The sequence below is a fragment of the Oncorhynchus clarkii genome, chromosome 24 (assembly GCF_045791955.1).
Source record: "Oncorhynchus clarkii lewisi isolate Uvic-CL-2024 chromosome 24, UVic_Ocla_1.0, whole genome shotgun sequence".
NCBI lineage: Eukaryota > Metazoa > Chordata > Actinopteri > Salmoniformes > Salmonidae > Oncorhynchus > Oncorhynchus clarkii.
In genome coordinates this window covers 13,498,339-13,513,430 of record NC_092170.1, presented here as the reverse complement: position 1 = coordinate 13,513,430, position 15,092 = coordinate 13,498,339, and the positions used below count along the sequence as shown (strand labels likewise).

The following is a 15,092-nucleotide window of genomic DNA, read 5'->3' as shown; positions in this document are numbered from 1 at the left end:
TCAGGCCCACTGTGATATTCATAGCCGTTTTTTATTATTTAAATGAATGTAAACCCGTTGATTCTTGAAGAATATCACTTATAAATGCCTTTACAAGCTTAGTTCATTTGTCTTAACGTCTTTTGATGTAGACTCAGTAGACATGGGACGTACACAGCCTGTCAACTTCCTTCTTGCAGATGTCAACAACAACAGATTTAAAATCTGCCCAGAACTGTCCCTATTGACTTTTTCCAAATGTGCCCCCTCCCTTGAGGCATGTCCACATTGGAATTAGCCAATAGAGGCAGTCTTGGCAAATAAGAATGTTATTGATGGCTGGAAGCAAAACGTTGGCAAACTGTGTATGATGATGTCATATCCCCAGTGTTGAGTGTGTAACACTGGGGATAAGTCTGGCACACACTGTAGTACAGTCCCACTGTAAAATATATCCAGGTTTGTTTTCATAATCTCACAGTTACTGGGCAAATCCTCATTGGCCTGTGTGTGTTTTCAGAATGACCTGTACTGGGATGACTGGTCAAGGAGGGGCATCTTCAAGGCTCCCAAAGCAGGCTCCCAGGACAATGAACTCATAGTGGGTAGACTGACTGGGGTCATGGACCTCAAAATCTTCTACAAAGGCAAGACTAGAGGTGAGAGACCAGCAGCGAAATCATATTTAAAAATCAATGCCCATTGTAAGTACACCTTCCAAGAACTTCAATTGTCAGCATTAAATAGATATTATCAGAATGCTGCTCTGGAAGGGACAATACTGGAAGCTTTGTTTGGACAGCCACACTACTTCAGCAGAGTTAGATGAGTGGCATGATTGGATCTAAGTGTACCTGTCTGCTCATGACAAACCCGTGTGTGTCTCCACTCTTCCAGGCCATAATGCCTGTGCAGACCAACCCTGCAGCCTACTGTGTCTGCCCCAGCCCGGGCACCGCCACACCTGTGTCTGCCCCGACGGCACGCCCACCACCACCCGACCCGACGGACAGCTCCAGTGCCAGTGTCCCACCGGCTACCAGCTCCACAACAACACCTGCGTCAAGACAGGTGAGGCCTGGCACACACACACTAACATACGTGCGCATCGGCTCTCTGACAGACAAACAAGCACACACACACACACACACACACACACACAATGGTCTCTGTGGGCACAAAATACTACTGATCAAATCACATTTTATTTGTCACATGCGCCGAAAACAACAGGTGTAGTAGACCTTACTGTGAAATGCTTCTTTATGAGCACTTAACTAATTCATGCCATACGATTAACCTACAATGCAGTTTGAAAAAAGTAGGTAAGAAAAATGTTGTAGCTAAACACAAAGAAAAAATAGTAACCCAATTATAATAACAGTAACGAGGCTATATACAAGGGGTACCGATACCAAGTCAATGTGCAGAGGTAGGGGTTAGTCGAGGTAATGGAGGTAATATGTGCATGTATAGAGGGGTAAAATGACAAATGCATGATAAAGTATTGAGGTTCTCGACATAGTCCTTCAGGCGACCCTATCACACTACTACAGATCCACAAAGGTGCAGGCTTTTGTTCCCACCTAGCACTAACACCTGTGCCACCTAATTCAATTCATCGCCAAGCGATGAGTTGTAATCAGGCGTTTTAGTACTGGGCTGGACCAAAAGCCTGCAGAGCCTGCGGGTGGGACCATCGCCAGGATTCGGGATTGAAGATCCCTGCCTCAGTGAATGTAGAGAACCACTGCCCTCCTCCCCCTCTCTTCCTGACTGGCCGTGTGACTGGTGGTTGTTCTGCAAGGACCACTTTGGAAAGAAGTGTTTTCATTGACACTTTCAGTTGCTGTCCTTCAGGATTCAGATACACTTCTTGATGATGTGCGTTTTATTTGCAATCCAAAACGGAATGAAATTCAACTCCCCCAGAACACACGTGCCTGCCCAACCAGTACCGCTGCTCCAACGGCAAGTGTATCAGCAGCATCTGGAAGTGCGACAGCGACAACGACTGCGGCGACATGAGCGACGAGCAGGAGTGCCGTGAGTGAAGCCAAAATGGCACCCTATTTCCCATATAGTGCACTACTTTGGGTCAGACCATTTCAGACACACAGCTAGACAATGGACAACTCACTCAGATTATTCTGTTTATTATTATTGTGGTAAAAAATGATTGTGTGCTGAGTGCTTGTTTGTGTACATAGTGAATAAAATGGATCCAACAGATAATGTTCAATAGAGCCGGACTAGAGTTTGTTGCTGTCACTGTCACAATACACTGTACTGCTGTTCTCTCTCTGTCCTTCTGGGCTCAATGTCAACACCCTGTCATTCTGTCTGTCCCTCTGCCCCCTGTCCGTCCCCCTCCAGCCACCACCTCCTGTGACCCGTCCATCCAGTATCGCTGTGTGGCGTCCGGCTCCTGCATCCCGCTGGCCTTCAAGTGTGACCACGAGGACGACTGTGGGGACAACAGTGACGAGGAACACTGTGGTACGAGGACGAGAGAGTGTGTGTGTTTTTTGTATCCATCCATTCAGTCGTGTGTGTGTGTGTGTGCGTGTGCATGCACTTCCAAGCATGTTTTTTTTCCTGACAACGTGTGCTTTAGCCTGTATGACTTTTGAGATTGTATATAGCCTATGTGATGCTTCCTCTGATTACTGACCGTGTGTGTGTGTGTGTGTGTGTGTGTCAGAGAGTCACCAGTGTGGATCAGGGGAGTTCTCGTGTGCGCGGGGCGTGTGTATCCGCGAGGCCTGGCGATGTGATGGAGACAATGACTGCAGGGACTGGTCAGACGAAGCCAACTGTACAGGTGAGATCAGGAACATGTTCAAAAAGAATCCGCTGTGGAACATTGCACAAGTCTCTCTCTTACTCTCTCTCTCCCTCCCTCACTCCATCCCTCCCTCCCGGTCTCAGTGGGTCACCACACCTGTGAGGCCAGTAGTTTCCAGTGTCTTACGGGCCACTGTATCCCTAAGCGCTGGGTGTGTGACGGTGATGACGACTGTCAGGACAGCTCTGATGAGGAGCAAGCACATTGCGGTGAGGGGACACACACACACAAACTCACACACGCACAGACACAGCCCTCTCTCTGCTTGACCACAACACCCATGATGTTATGTCATTGTCATGACAATGCTATGACAGTGTCCGGTAGCCTTTATGAAGGACAGTTCAAGCAAAGTGTTACCCAGATTTCTATGCCCAGCCTTTGATAGGAGGGCTTGGCACTAACACATGCTGTGTTGTTGTTGACAGTGGGGGATCGCTGTAATGGCTTCCTGTGTTCCAACGGCACCTGTCTGCCTGCCAGCGCCCACTGCAACGGAGTACAGGACTGCCCAGGGGGCGCCGACGAGCAACACTGTGGTGAGTGACCAACTGAAAGTCGAACTAGAATCTATTTCTACGCTGCAGACATTGTGTATGTGTATCGTCAGTGTTGTTTTTCGCCTGCTACCCCAGATGCACTTTGGTCTTTTGAAAAACGGAAACATTTGAGGGTTATTGCCGTAGAAAAGAGTTAAAATGAAACGTTTGTTGAGACGTATATCCCATTGTAATATAGTAGTACTCTGTGTGTGTGTGTGTGTCCTCCTTGCAGATCCCCTGTGTACGCGCTACATGGATTTTGTGTGTCAGAACCGAGCCCAGTGCCTGTTCCAGTCTCTGGTGTGTGACGGCACCAAACACTGCGAGGACGGATCCGATGAGGACGTGGCCTACGCCGGCTGCTGTGAGTCCTACTCCGCTAACCCCACCGTCACAGAAAACACTACAACGTTGCTGATATCTACAGTCACTAAATACATATATAGTTTCCTGTGCATGTGACCGAACCTGGGTCATGTTCAAAGGAAAAACAGAGGGAAACATTTAAAAACGTGCAACGGAAAAGAAACAAGCATTCCTTATTTGGTTTCACTCCGTTTTCTCCGTGAACCAGGAACATGTTTTGGCCGGGTCAGGAAAAACTAAATGAATCTGCCGGTCCTAGAAAGGCATTGAAACATCTCTCCCTCTAGCCACTCACCCGGAGTTTGAGAAGACGTGTGACCCCTACAACTTCCAGTGTGCCAACGGGTTGTGTGTGAGCCTGGGGTGGAAGTGTGACGGCATGAACGACTGCGGGGACTACTCTGACGAAGCCAACTGTGGTGAGTACACACATTGTGTGTGTTTGCGTGTCACATGCATCAGTTGTGTTCACTGCAGCGCTTTATAAAGGAAGTGTTTGTATCTAGAAATGAGATTATTCCTGAGTGTGTGTATGTTTCAGGCTCCCCCACTGAGGGGCCAGGCTGCACGCGGGACTTCCAATACGAGTGTCGTAACGGGCGCTGTGTGCCCTCCTGGTGGAAGTGTGACGGAGAGAATGACTGTGGAGACTGGTCTGACGAGGCTCAGTGCTCTGGTACACCCTCTCTCTCTGTCTCTCTGTGTCCATCTCACTCTCTCTGTGTCCGTCTGTCTCCCTCGCTCTGTGTCCGTCTGTCTCCCTCGCTCTGTGTCCGTCTGTCTCCCTCGCTCTGTGTCCGTCTGTCTCGCTCGCTATGTGTCCGTCTGTCTCGCTCGCTCTGTGTCCGTCTGTCTCGCTCGCTCTGTGTCCGTCTGTCTCGCTCGCTCTGTGTCCGTCTGTCTCGCTCGCTCTGTGTCCGTCTGTCTCGCTCGCTCTGTGTCCGTCTGTCTCGCTCGCTCTGTGTCCGTCTGTCTCGCTCGCTCTGTGTCCGTCTGTCTCGCTCGCTCTGTGTCCGTCTGTCTCGCTCGCTCTGTGTCCGTCTGTCTCGCTCGCTCTGTGTCCGTCTGTCTCGCTCGCTCTGTGTCCGTCTGTCTCGCTCGCTCTGTGTCCGTCTGTCTCGCTCGCTCTGTGTCCGTCTGTCTCGCTCGCTCTGTGTCCGTCTGTCTCGCTCGCTCTGTGTCCGTCTGTCTCGCTCGCTCTGTGTCCGTCTGTCTCGCTCGCTCTGTGTCCGTCTATCTCGCTCCCTCGCTCTGTGTCCGTCTGTCTCGCTCCCTCGCTCTGTGTCCGTCTGTCTCGCTCCCTCGCTCTGTGTCCGTCTGTCTCGCTCCCTCGCTCTGTGTCCGTCTAACTCGCTCCCTCGCTCTGTGTCCGTCTGTCTCGCTCCCTCGCTCTGTGTCCGTCTGTCTCGCTCCCTCGCTCTGTGTCCGTCTGTCTCCCTCGCTCTGTGTCCGTCTGTCTCGCTCCCTCGCTCTGTGTCCGTCTGTCTCGCTCCCTCGCTCTGTGTCCGTCTGTCTCGCTCCCTCGCTCTGTGTCCGTCTGTCTCGCTCCCTCGCTCTGTGTCCGTCTGTCTCGCTCCCTCGCGCTGTGTCCGTCTGTCTCGCTCGCTCTGTGTCCGTCTGTCTCGCTCGCTCTGTGTCCGTCTGTCTGTCTCGCTCTGTGTCCGTCTGTCTCGCTCTGTGTCCGCCTCGCTCGCTTTGTGTCCGTCTCGCTCGCTGCCTCTCTCGCTGCCTCTCTCGCTCTGCCTCTCGCTGCCTCTCTCGCTCTGACTCTCTCTCTGCCTCTCTGCCCTTCTCGCTCTCTCTGCCTCTCTCACTCTCTCTGCCTCTCTCGCTCTCTCTCTCTCTCTTTGCCTCTCTCGCTCTCTCTCTCTCTCGCTGTCTCTCTCTCTCTTTGCCTCTCTCGCTCTCTCTCTCTCTCGCTGTCTCTCTCGCTGCCTCTCTCGCTGCCTCTCGCTCTGACTCTCTCTGCCTCTCTGCCTCTCTTGCTCTCTCTGACTCTCTCGCTCTTTCTCTCTGACTGTCTCTCTCTGACTCTCTCTCTCATTTTCTCTCTCTCTTACTCTGTCACTCCTGCCAGATCTCTCTTACCAAACCATTTGAAGTGCTATGTGTATCTACACCTCTTCCTCTCTGTTTTCTTAGGAGGAGTCACGCCCCACACCCCTGCCCCAGGCCCGTCGTCCTGCGCCCCTAACCGCTTCCACTGTGGCTCGGGAGCCTGTATAGTCAACTCCTGGGTGTGTGACGGCTACGCTGACTGTCCCGATGGCAGTGATGAGCTGGGCTGTCCCACAGGTGAACCACCGTCTCCATCTACACCAAAGGGCTTGTCACCTTGGCTACACAGCTCAGGACTAGTTATATAGCTGTATGTAGGTAGGGCCAGGTGGTTATCCCTGACCATGTGACTTGGCCAGAAAACACTTTGGAGCTACTTGTCTCCTTTCATTCATCTGCCGCGATTGGAAAATACTGATGGTGGAATCTCAACATTAGGCAGAGGAGAGCTTTTTTTGCTCGCTCAGACGCTCTCTTCTGTGAGACTGTTTCAGACGTGTGGTTATGTTCTGTTTCCATGGCAGCAGCCAATGGCACGGCGACACAGGCTCCGTGGCTCACCCAAGCCCCTCCCCTGCCCCCTGGCCACTGCAGCAGGGGCCAGTTCCTCTGCCGGAAGCCCCCCACCTGCATCTCTGACTGGCAGCGCTGCGACGGCCACCAACACTGCCTGGACGGTTCGGACGAAGCCCACTGTCGTAAGTGTTACACACAGAGTGTGAAGGACCTATGCTCCCCATTCATCCAGCCAGTCAGTACAGACTTGAGTGGAAACTTTCAAACTGGCCAAAAAGGTGCGTCTGATACACATAGCCAACCCAGTAACGGTGTTCATTCATAAAATGCACAAAACACAGTTCCATCTTAAGTCAGTACCACAAAAAAAAATGACTAAGACACTGGAGTGTTAACGTCTCAGTCTGCGTGCCAAGTAAACCTTGAAAGGGGATGTGGTTCTCACACTTCTCTTCTCCTTTTCTCTCTTTCCCTTCCTCCCCCTGTCTTCTTTCTCTCGCTCTCTCTGTCTGGTAGCCACGCGAGGACCTCTGACGTGTGCGAACGGCACGCGCTGCGCTGACGGGGAGGCCTGCGTGCTGGACGGTGAGAAATGTGACGGCTTCATGGACTGCTCCGACCACAGCGACGAGGACAACTGCACCAGTGAGTCTTCAGTAGCCAGGCTTCTTCCGCACTTAAAAGGGAGACTAGGGAATGTACAACCATCACACGTTGCGGGTAACTTCCTGCTTTACAGACGTCAACAACAACAGAATTAAAATCTGCCCAAGAAAGACTGCCCCTATTGGCTCTTGAAACAGACCCTCACCGAGCTAATTGAGGCAGTCCTGGCCAATTCTAATGTTATTGTTGTTGTTTATTTCTGTATTCAGGAAGTGGCCCTGCTGTGTATTACGATGTCACATTGCTGAGTCTACTTTTAATGAAACTCATGTCACAGCCCCAATCAATGTACATAAGCAGAGTCTTCAGTCATCCAGGTGAGGGTGATGGCGTAGTATCTCTCCTCTCTAACGTTTGTACTGGGGGTGGGTTTCTGACCTGTCTGTAGCGGACTCTCTGGTCTACAAGATCCAGAACCTGCGGTGGACGGCAGACTTCTCTGGCGCCATCACCCTGACCTGGTCCAGACCTAAGAACCTGCCCCTGACCTCTTGCTACTTCCTCATCTACTTCAGGTCAGTCTGTGTGTTCTGTCTGTCTGTGTGAGAGTGTCGTGAGTGAGTGAGGGAGTGTGTGTGTCTCCAGGGCCAGCTCTAGCCTTTTGGGGGCCCTAAGCAAGTTTTGGTCCCCCCCCCCCAACCTTGCGGCAAACATTTTTAGTGGCTCCTCTCTTGACAGCGTAGAGAATAATTTTTAGTTCATTTCCTGCAATTCTACACATTTTGCCATGGGGCATAGAAACATTTTGCAGTTTTAAAGCAAGTTTTCTGTAATTGTAAAAATTGTATAACATTTTTATAACACATTGCAATTCTACTCATTTTTCCATGGGTTGGAGATGTAGTTTTAAAGCTAAATTCCTGTAGTATTTCACATTTCCCCATGAGTTATGCCATATTAATATGATGTCTGCGTGAGGATGACTAACAAAATAAATGGGTGTCCCCCTGGATGTCAGGGCCCTGGTCACATGTCCTGCGTGCCCCCTCAATATTCAGCCATGATTACTACAAGTTTAGATAGCTAGCTAACTACCAATCTGAAAATTGTCAGCTGACATGGCTAATTGAGTGACTGTCTGTGACATAATGAGAGAAACTGTCGAATGACGCACAACCAAATCAAATTACACCTGGTGTATTCTAATATTCTTACTCTCAATAGTAAGTTGAGACCCCCAAAAATAAAAAGTTTGAGTTTTTAGGGCTTGGGGGCCCCTAGCAGCCGGGGCCTCTAAGCAACCGCTTATGTCGTGTATGCGTGTATGTGTCTGACTGTATGGGTCTGACTGTGTATGTATGTCTGTCTCTGTGTGCTAGGCTGGTGGGCACCCAACAGTGGACCTCTATGGACACACACAGCAACAAGAGCAGCTACACCCTGTCGGTGCTGAAGCCAGACACCACGTACCAGGTGAAGGTTCTGACCCAGTGTCTCAGCAAGCAGCACAATACCAACGATGTGTTGACCCTGAGAACGCCCGAGGGATGTGAGTACTGTCTCGTGTGTAGACTACACAACTTTCCAAATCCTAAGATCGCTGAGCCTCTCGTTAAACCACCGTCTCTCCTGTAGGGGTTTGTCTTTCCGACGTAGTGGTGCGCTCGCTGAACGATGTGACCCCCAACGGGGGGGGGTCGCACACTACAAGATTCTTCACTTGCCCGCGATGATTCTCGACACCACGCTGTCTCGCGAAAACAATGATGTGATTTGATTGTTAACGTTAGCTGTGGCTAGTCAGACTTGCCGTACAGAGTTGAAATACCTGCTCAATCCATTTTTGAGTTGAACGACATTGCTCGTGGCGAGCTCTCATTGGCTATTGCTGATCACTGTTCTTAAAATGGAGAGGGTAGAGGGGAAGGGGAGCGATGAGGGGGAGTGAAAGGGAGAGGGAGCAAGACACACGATCATTTCACTGTGTTTATTCACAGCAGTTGAATGCTCACCCTAGTTGAATGCACTACTTGTAAAGTGCGCGGCTAACTGACAGGCAAAATGAGTAACAGAAGGAATACAGGAAGGTTTTTCTGGACCCAGATTAAGCCCCTGGACTGATGCTCAGTGGAGAATCTCCATTGAAAGGGTCTTGGAAATACCTCTTTAGTGTTTATATCACTGTTATGTTACTTTTGAAGTTTGTGGCCTGCCCGCTAACAGTGTTTTCGAATGGAATATTATGGTGGATCGACAGTACTGTTATGTAATGTTTGTTGCAGTGCCCGACCCCCCCAGAAACCTGCAGCTGTCGTGTGACCACGGAGAGGACGGCACGGTGGAGGCCTCGTGGAGCGCTCCGGACAAAGCCCACGGCCTGATCCGGGAGTACATTGTGAGTTAGCCTGCCCAGACACTCAATGTCGTTTCCTCTGGTAAACCTATTAACCGCCTCTCCGTTAGTGTCATGTCCTGAGCAGTAGGGCTATAAGAAGAGATGGAAACATACGCACAACCGTTGGCTTTGAGCGGGTGCTGGATATCAAAGTAAATGTTCACCAGAAAAATATGAAAGACTTTGAACATGAAAAGAGTTTCAACCCTGTCTTTCCTGTTTTGTTTCTCTGACTGTGTGTGTGTGTGTGTGTGTGTGTGTGTGTGTGTGTGTGTGTGTGTGTGTGTGTGTGTGAGACAGGTGGAGTACAGTGAAAAAGGTGTGGAGTGGTTCTCTCAGCGAAGCACCGGCAACAGTGTGGAGGTCAAAAACCTACAGCCCAGCACTCTGTACAAGTTTAGAGTAAGAGACCTGTCTTTCAGAGCAGCTTCATATTGACATTTGGGTCCTTAGCATTAGAGCAAGGTAACATGAGCTCTTAGAATTGTTGAGTTGTGAGCCTGTCTGATGAGTTGTAAACCTGTGTGTTTTCAGGTGGCAGCAGTGACGGGTCGAGGTATGGGGAACTGGACTGAGGTTAAATCCATCATGCCCAAGAAAGGTATGACAATCTCTCATGATCATTGCCCTGACAATATATAATTTGGCAATGTGATAGTTTGATAAATTTGACCAATTCACTAATCCAGGGTTTGTTAAAGTATGTGAGAGGTGGGTCGCAAGTTAGAAGAATGTATCTGTAATCACACGCTATTTCCTTTTAGTTTGGGTCACCGGAGGATGGCACATTACTTATATGGGTCTCGAGCTGTCATCCTTCAGTGCTCTTCCTCCACTGGTTGCGTTGTGGAGATGTACCGTGTTCTATCGCCCTCTGCTGGCCACCACTGTGTGCTGTGCCTTATGTATTGGAGCTGATGCTTATTGTGTCTCTCCCTCTCTCTCAGCTCTACCACCTCCCTCAGTTATCACCGACAGCATCACAGAAGACTCCATGAGCCTGTCTTTCAGCTTTAACTCCCAATATGAGGTCAGTTGGTGGCGTCTCTGAGTGACTTAGTGCTTGTCTATGTATTCTAACTTGCCCTATAATTCTACCGTTGTTCCGTGGGTGTGTGCAGGTGAGGCAGTATGTGGTGGTGCTGTCCTGGGTGTTTGATGCTCACGTGAAGGAGAGCAGGAACTACACTGTGCGAGGCAGCGTACTGAAAGGTAGGCCCCTGTCTGCCACTAGTGTCCACACATTTTCAGACAACAAAACAAGTGTTTTTCAAACATAACTTTGTGTTATGCATCACAAACACACACTTAAGTGTTTTCAATATCCTAATCCAACTCTGTCTGTATCTACCTGTACACTTGCAGCTGCCAACCTGACCACGGGTACCATCTACGAGGTGGCTGTGTGGGCCCAGACCAGTGTAGGAGACAGCCCCACAGCCCTGTCCCGCCAGCAGACCACAGGCACTCAGCCGGAGCCTCCCCTCCTCAAGGCCCGGGCCCTCAACCAGAGCTCTGTGGACTGCAGCTGGACTGTAACCGGATCCCCAGCACAGGTAACACGGGTACAGCATGACAGCTACTGTATTACAGACATGGGACATGTTCATTTGGTCACGCAACGGAAAACATCATACAACGTTTTTTGACCCGAAAACGAAAATGAGCGCTTCTTCTTGGACAAGTTCGGGTAGTCCCTACCCTAGTCTGTTTTCTTCTATTTGGTGCCTAATGAACATGACCCTGGGTTTAAGTAGTATCTGTAGTATCATTTCAAATGCTTAAAGCATTTGATTAAGCCTGTCTCGAGTGCCCGATGGGCGGGGTTTGCACTGTTTCATTGCTTCCATTACGCAAGAGCAATAAAGCGAGTCCCCACAAACAAAATATAATAAGGAATTACATAAATGAGTCATAACTGATTGGATGTATTTTCTAGATGCTCAAAGCTCTTTCCATAGTAAGGGGGGAACTCTCCTCATCCACCGCTACTGTGAAGCACCCTGCTGGAGTATTCTGGCTCCCTGTGCAGCCAGTGATGTACTGTGTGGTTGTTGTCTGTGTGTACAGGTGTATGGCATCTTCTTTGCCACCTCCTTCTTGGACCTGTACCGCAGCCCTCACAGTGTGAACACCAGCGCTAGTAGCCGGACCGTCACTGTGGACAGTGATGAGCAGTACCTGTTCCTCGTGAGTTCACCCCCTATTCCTCTTCACCCTGATTCCTCTCTCAGATACAGAATCCGACAAATTTATTAGACGTGCAACACGATTTTTCGTTGTCGCCACTGATTCCATTTTGGTCCCAATTGGACTGAACTGTAAAATGATCGACTGCAGAAAATCCGCTCACAGTTAACCAATGTGTACATTTTGGTTTCTGAAGAACAATATCTCAATGTGTGTGTGCTTGTTCACGTGTGTGTGACAGGTGCGGGCCATCTCTCCCTACCTGGGCCCTCCCTCGGAGTATGCGGTGGTTAAGATGATTCCCAACGAGCGGCTTCCTCCTCGTAACCTGCACAAGGTGCGAGTTGAGAAAACCCAGGCTACGTTGAAGTGGCAGCCTCCCTACGACTCCCCCAGCACCCCTCTGGTACGGCCAACCTCAAGTGTCAGCTCTTTCAGATACAGTTAATGTGATGGGTAACTTTTTTTTAAAGTAAGTTGAAGCTTAAACTTCAAAACAGACCCAAAGTCTGGATTGCAGTCTCTCCTTATCCATTGACTTCTTTCAGTGTAAGGATACATTGTTTGAAACATGACTGGGAGTACAGATATGCATCTGTTGGTCACAGATACCTTAAAAAATGGCCCTCACATTGGGCCTCAGGATCTGGTCACGGAATTGTTGTGCATTCAAATTGCCATCGATAAAATGCAGTTGTGTTTGTTGTCCGTTTGCTTATGCCTACCCATACCATAACCCCACTGCCGCCATGGGGCATTCTTTTCACAACGTTGACATCAGCAAACTGCTCGCCCACACGATACCATAAATGTGTTCTGCGGATGTGAGGCCTGTTGGACGTACTGCCAAATTCTCCAAAACAACGTTGGAGGCGGCTTATGGTAGAGAAATTAGCATTCAATTCTCTGGCAACAGTTCTGTTGGACATTCCTGACGTCAGCATACCAATTGCACACTCCCTCAACTTGTGTCATCAGTGGCATTGTGTTGTGTGACAAAAGTGCACATTTCAGAGTGTCCTTTTATTGTCCCCAGCACAAGGTGCACCTGTGTAAGGATCATGCTGTTTAATCAGCTTCTTAATATGCCACACCTGTCAGGTGGATGGATTGTCTTGGTAATGGAGAAATGCACACTAACAGGGATGGAAACACATTTGTGCACAAATTTGAAATAAGCTTTTTGAGCGTATGGAAAATGACTACCTTTTATTTCAGCTCATGAAGCATGGAACCAACACTTTACATGTTGTGCTTATATTTTTGTTCAGTGTAGTACCATGAACAGTTGTCCCTCACTACTTTTGACCAGGGCTCTGGTCAGTCGGGTGCCATTTTGGATGCCAACACGTCTGTCATTAATCGTTCTTGTGTTGTATTATATTACTGTAAACTCTGTTGAGATTGTTAAATGCACTTTCAATAAAGTTTGATTTGGATGTGTCCGTCCCGTGCAGACGTACGCGGTGCACCTGAAGGACGTGGTGCGTAAGACCGAGAGCAGCTACAAGCTGACCACCCAGAACAACACGGTGGAGTACTGCCTCAAGGGCCTGGAGCCCGGCGGACACTACAGCGTCTCCGTCCGCCTGCGCAACATGAGCAAGGAGGCCAGCTACACGCTCAACACAAGTACGGCTTATGTCCTCGAGACGGGCGCGTTCCAGGTCATCTTTATTGCAGCCGACGATCAGCTTTTTCTTTTTCCCACAATCCCCCGGGAAAGAGTTAAAACATCTCAGGGGTCATGTTAATGTAATGTAGCGATCTTCTGGCATGTGCAGCCCAACTGCAATATAGATAGACGACCTGGAACGCGCCCACAGTGTTTTATATAGTGGCTGGGGGCTAGTCAAGGTTTCTTGAATATTAAAGGAGTTCAAGCTAGAGCACCAACAGCTCTGGGGAGACCACATTCAAAACCTAGTGTTCTTACATGAACATAGTTGTATGAATTGATGTTGTTAAAACGTTTTCCTTCTACTCTGTGTGGACATAGTGCCCCTGCCTGCTCCAGAGGCTCTGAAGATCCTGACGGAGAAAGACCATGTGTTCCTCTTCTGGAAGAGTTTGGCCGTGAAGGAGAGGAGCTTCAATGAGAGCAGGGTGAGGGACACACACAGCTGTCTCTCCCTGTGACGACAGATCTACCCCATTGTATTTTAGTTCCTCTGATATTCACCATCACTGTCTATGTCTGTCTGTGTCTGTCTGCACATCTGTGCTCGGTGTCTCTTCGCAGGGCTACGAGGTGCACGTGTACGACAGCCTGTCCAACTCCACCGTGCTCCTGGGTAACACCACAGAGACCTTCTTCCGGATCAGCAGCCTGCTGGCGGGCCACAACTACACCTTCTCCGTCCAGGCCCGCTGCCTGTTCAACGGACAGCTGTGTGGCGAGCCCGCCCTGCTGCTCTACGACCAGCTGGGACAAGGTGAGGCGGGGAGGGTACACTGGGGAGGATGGGAAGTTACGGGACAGATTTACTACCAACATCCATAAATCCTCAACGTCGGTTTCAGTAACAATGTGTGGTGACATTCATACAACAGAGGTATACGAGGTAGGATACTGATATGATGGATATGATGATTGTTTCCATGTTCATCTTACTTCATCAATCAACTTTGTGAGATAAAAGTATATAAAGAATCTCTCATAATGGCTCCTTCATGTGCTGTATATGCAATGTCAACCACGTCAGTCAGTGAATGTCACTCACCAGGTGTAACTCCTCCCCCCACCTCCCTGCAGGTCCCAGTGATGCAGTGCGGAGCTCGGGTCAGTCAGGGGACATGGCAGTCGTGGTGGTGCCGGTGCTGTTCCTGCTGCTGCTGGGGCTGTGTGGGGTCCTGGTGGTCCTGTACCTGAGGCACCGCCGCCTGCAGAACAACTTCACCGCTTTCTCCAACAGCCACTACAACTCCCGCTTGGGCTCGGCCATCTTCTCCTCGGGGGACGAGCTGGGTAAGACTCCTTGGTTAAGTTCTATATCGAAGTAGCCACATACGTCCGTAATTGCGTCGCTCCCTTGTTTTGTGTTGACTCTTGATGTTACCGTTGACTTTGCCTGCGTGTGATGGCTGCTAAGGAGCCTTAATGTTATCAGTCTACACTGTGTTGGACTTGAACCACGTTGTCTTTATTTGTGAACTAACACCCATCGGGTATCCCGCTCTGCGTCCATCTGATTGGCATGGCTTTTGGGGCGGCAGGGTAGCCTAGTGGTTAGAGTGTTGGACTAGTAACCGAAAGGTTGCAAGTTCAAATCCCCGAGCTGACAAGGTACAAATCTGTCATTCTGCCCCTGAACAGGCAGTTAACCCACTGTTCCTAGGCCGTCATTGAAAATAAGAATTTGTTCTTAACTGACTTGCCTAGTTAAATAAAGGTAAAAAAATCTAATGAAAATCACTTATAGGGCCCGGAGTTTCTTCTGATGGTGTGACCTGACCAGGAAAACTCTGGTCCCCAATTAAAGGCTGTGCTGCTAGGGACCGTAGTTTGTCCTTGTCAGGTCCCATTGTCCGGAGAAACTCCTGGCCCCACTCATTTCTCATGGGTATGACCAGGATCATAAACCACATTTTA

At 49.6% G+C, this 15,092-nt stretch overlaps 1 protein-coding gene across 2 annotated transcripts in view; it reads left to right on the top strand.

Annotated features, from left to right (window-relative positions):
• LOC139382526 (sortilin-related receptor-like) overlaps positions 1 to 15,092 on the top strand; it is an 82,205-nt gene that overhangs the window by 64,236 nt on the left and 2,877 nt on the right. Inside the window, exons 21-47 of one of the 2 annotated variants that reach the window (XM_071126622.1) lie at positions 500 to 638; positions 877 to 1,050; positions 1,912 to 2,025; positions 2,356 to 2,478; positions 2,684 to 2,803; positions 2,911 to 3,036; positions 3,256 to 3,366; positions 3,602 to 3,733; positions 4,023 to 4,154; positions 4,277 to 4,411; positions 5,878 to 6,030; positions 6,321 to 6,491; positions 6,826 to 6,954; positions 7,364 to 7,490; positions 8,295 to 8,464; positions 9,198 to 9,310; positions 9,611 to 9,712; positions 9,845 to 9,911; positions 10,258 to 10,340; positions 10,432 to 10,522; positions 10,676 to 10,866; positions 11,381 to 11,500; positions 11,742 to 11,906; positions 12,958 to 13,132; positions 13,500 to 13,606; positions 13,743 to 13,935; positions 14,256 to 14,468. In XM_071126622.1, coding sequence (XP_070982723.1) covers positions 500 to 638; positions 877 to 1,050; positions 1,912 to 2,025; positions 2,356 to 2,478; positions 2,684 to 2,803; positions 2,911 to 3,036; positions 3,256 to 3,366; positions 3,602 to 3,733; positions 4,023 to 4,154; positions 4,277 to 4,411; positions 5,878 to 6,030; positions 6,321 to 6,491; positions 6,826 to 6,954; positions 7,364 to 7,490; positions 8,295 to 8,464; positions 9,198 to 9,310; positions 9,611 to 9,712; positions 9,845 to 9,911; positions 10,258 to 10,340; positions 10,432 to 10,522; positions 10,676 to 10,866; positions 11,381 to 11,500; positions 11,742 to 11,906; positions 12,958 to 13,132; positions 13,500 to 13,606; positions 13,743 to 13,935; positions 14,256 to 14,468 — 3,676 coding nt within the window. Of the gene's footprint in view, positions 1 to 499; positions 639 to 876; positions 1,051 to 1,911; positions 2,026 to 2,355; positions 2,479 to 2,683; positions 2,804 to 2,910; positions 3,037 to 3,255; positions 3,367 to 3,601; positions 3,734 to 4,022; positions 4,155 to 4,276; positions 4,412 to 5,877; positions 6,031 to 6,317; positions 6,492 to 6,825; positions 6,955 to 7,363; positions 7,491 to 8,294; positions 8,465 to 9,197; positions 9,311 to 9,610; positions 9,713 to 9,844; positions 9,912 to 10,257; positions 10,341 to 10,431; positions 10,523 to 10,675; positions 10,867 to 11,380; positions 11,501 to 11,741; positions 11,907 to 12,957; positions 13,133 to 13,499; positions 13,607 to 13,742; positions 13,936 to 14,255; positions 14,469 to 15,092 lie in introns of both variants that reach the window. The other variant, XM_071126621.1, reaches the window with a different exon arrangement.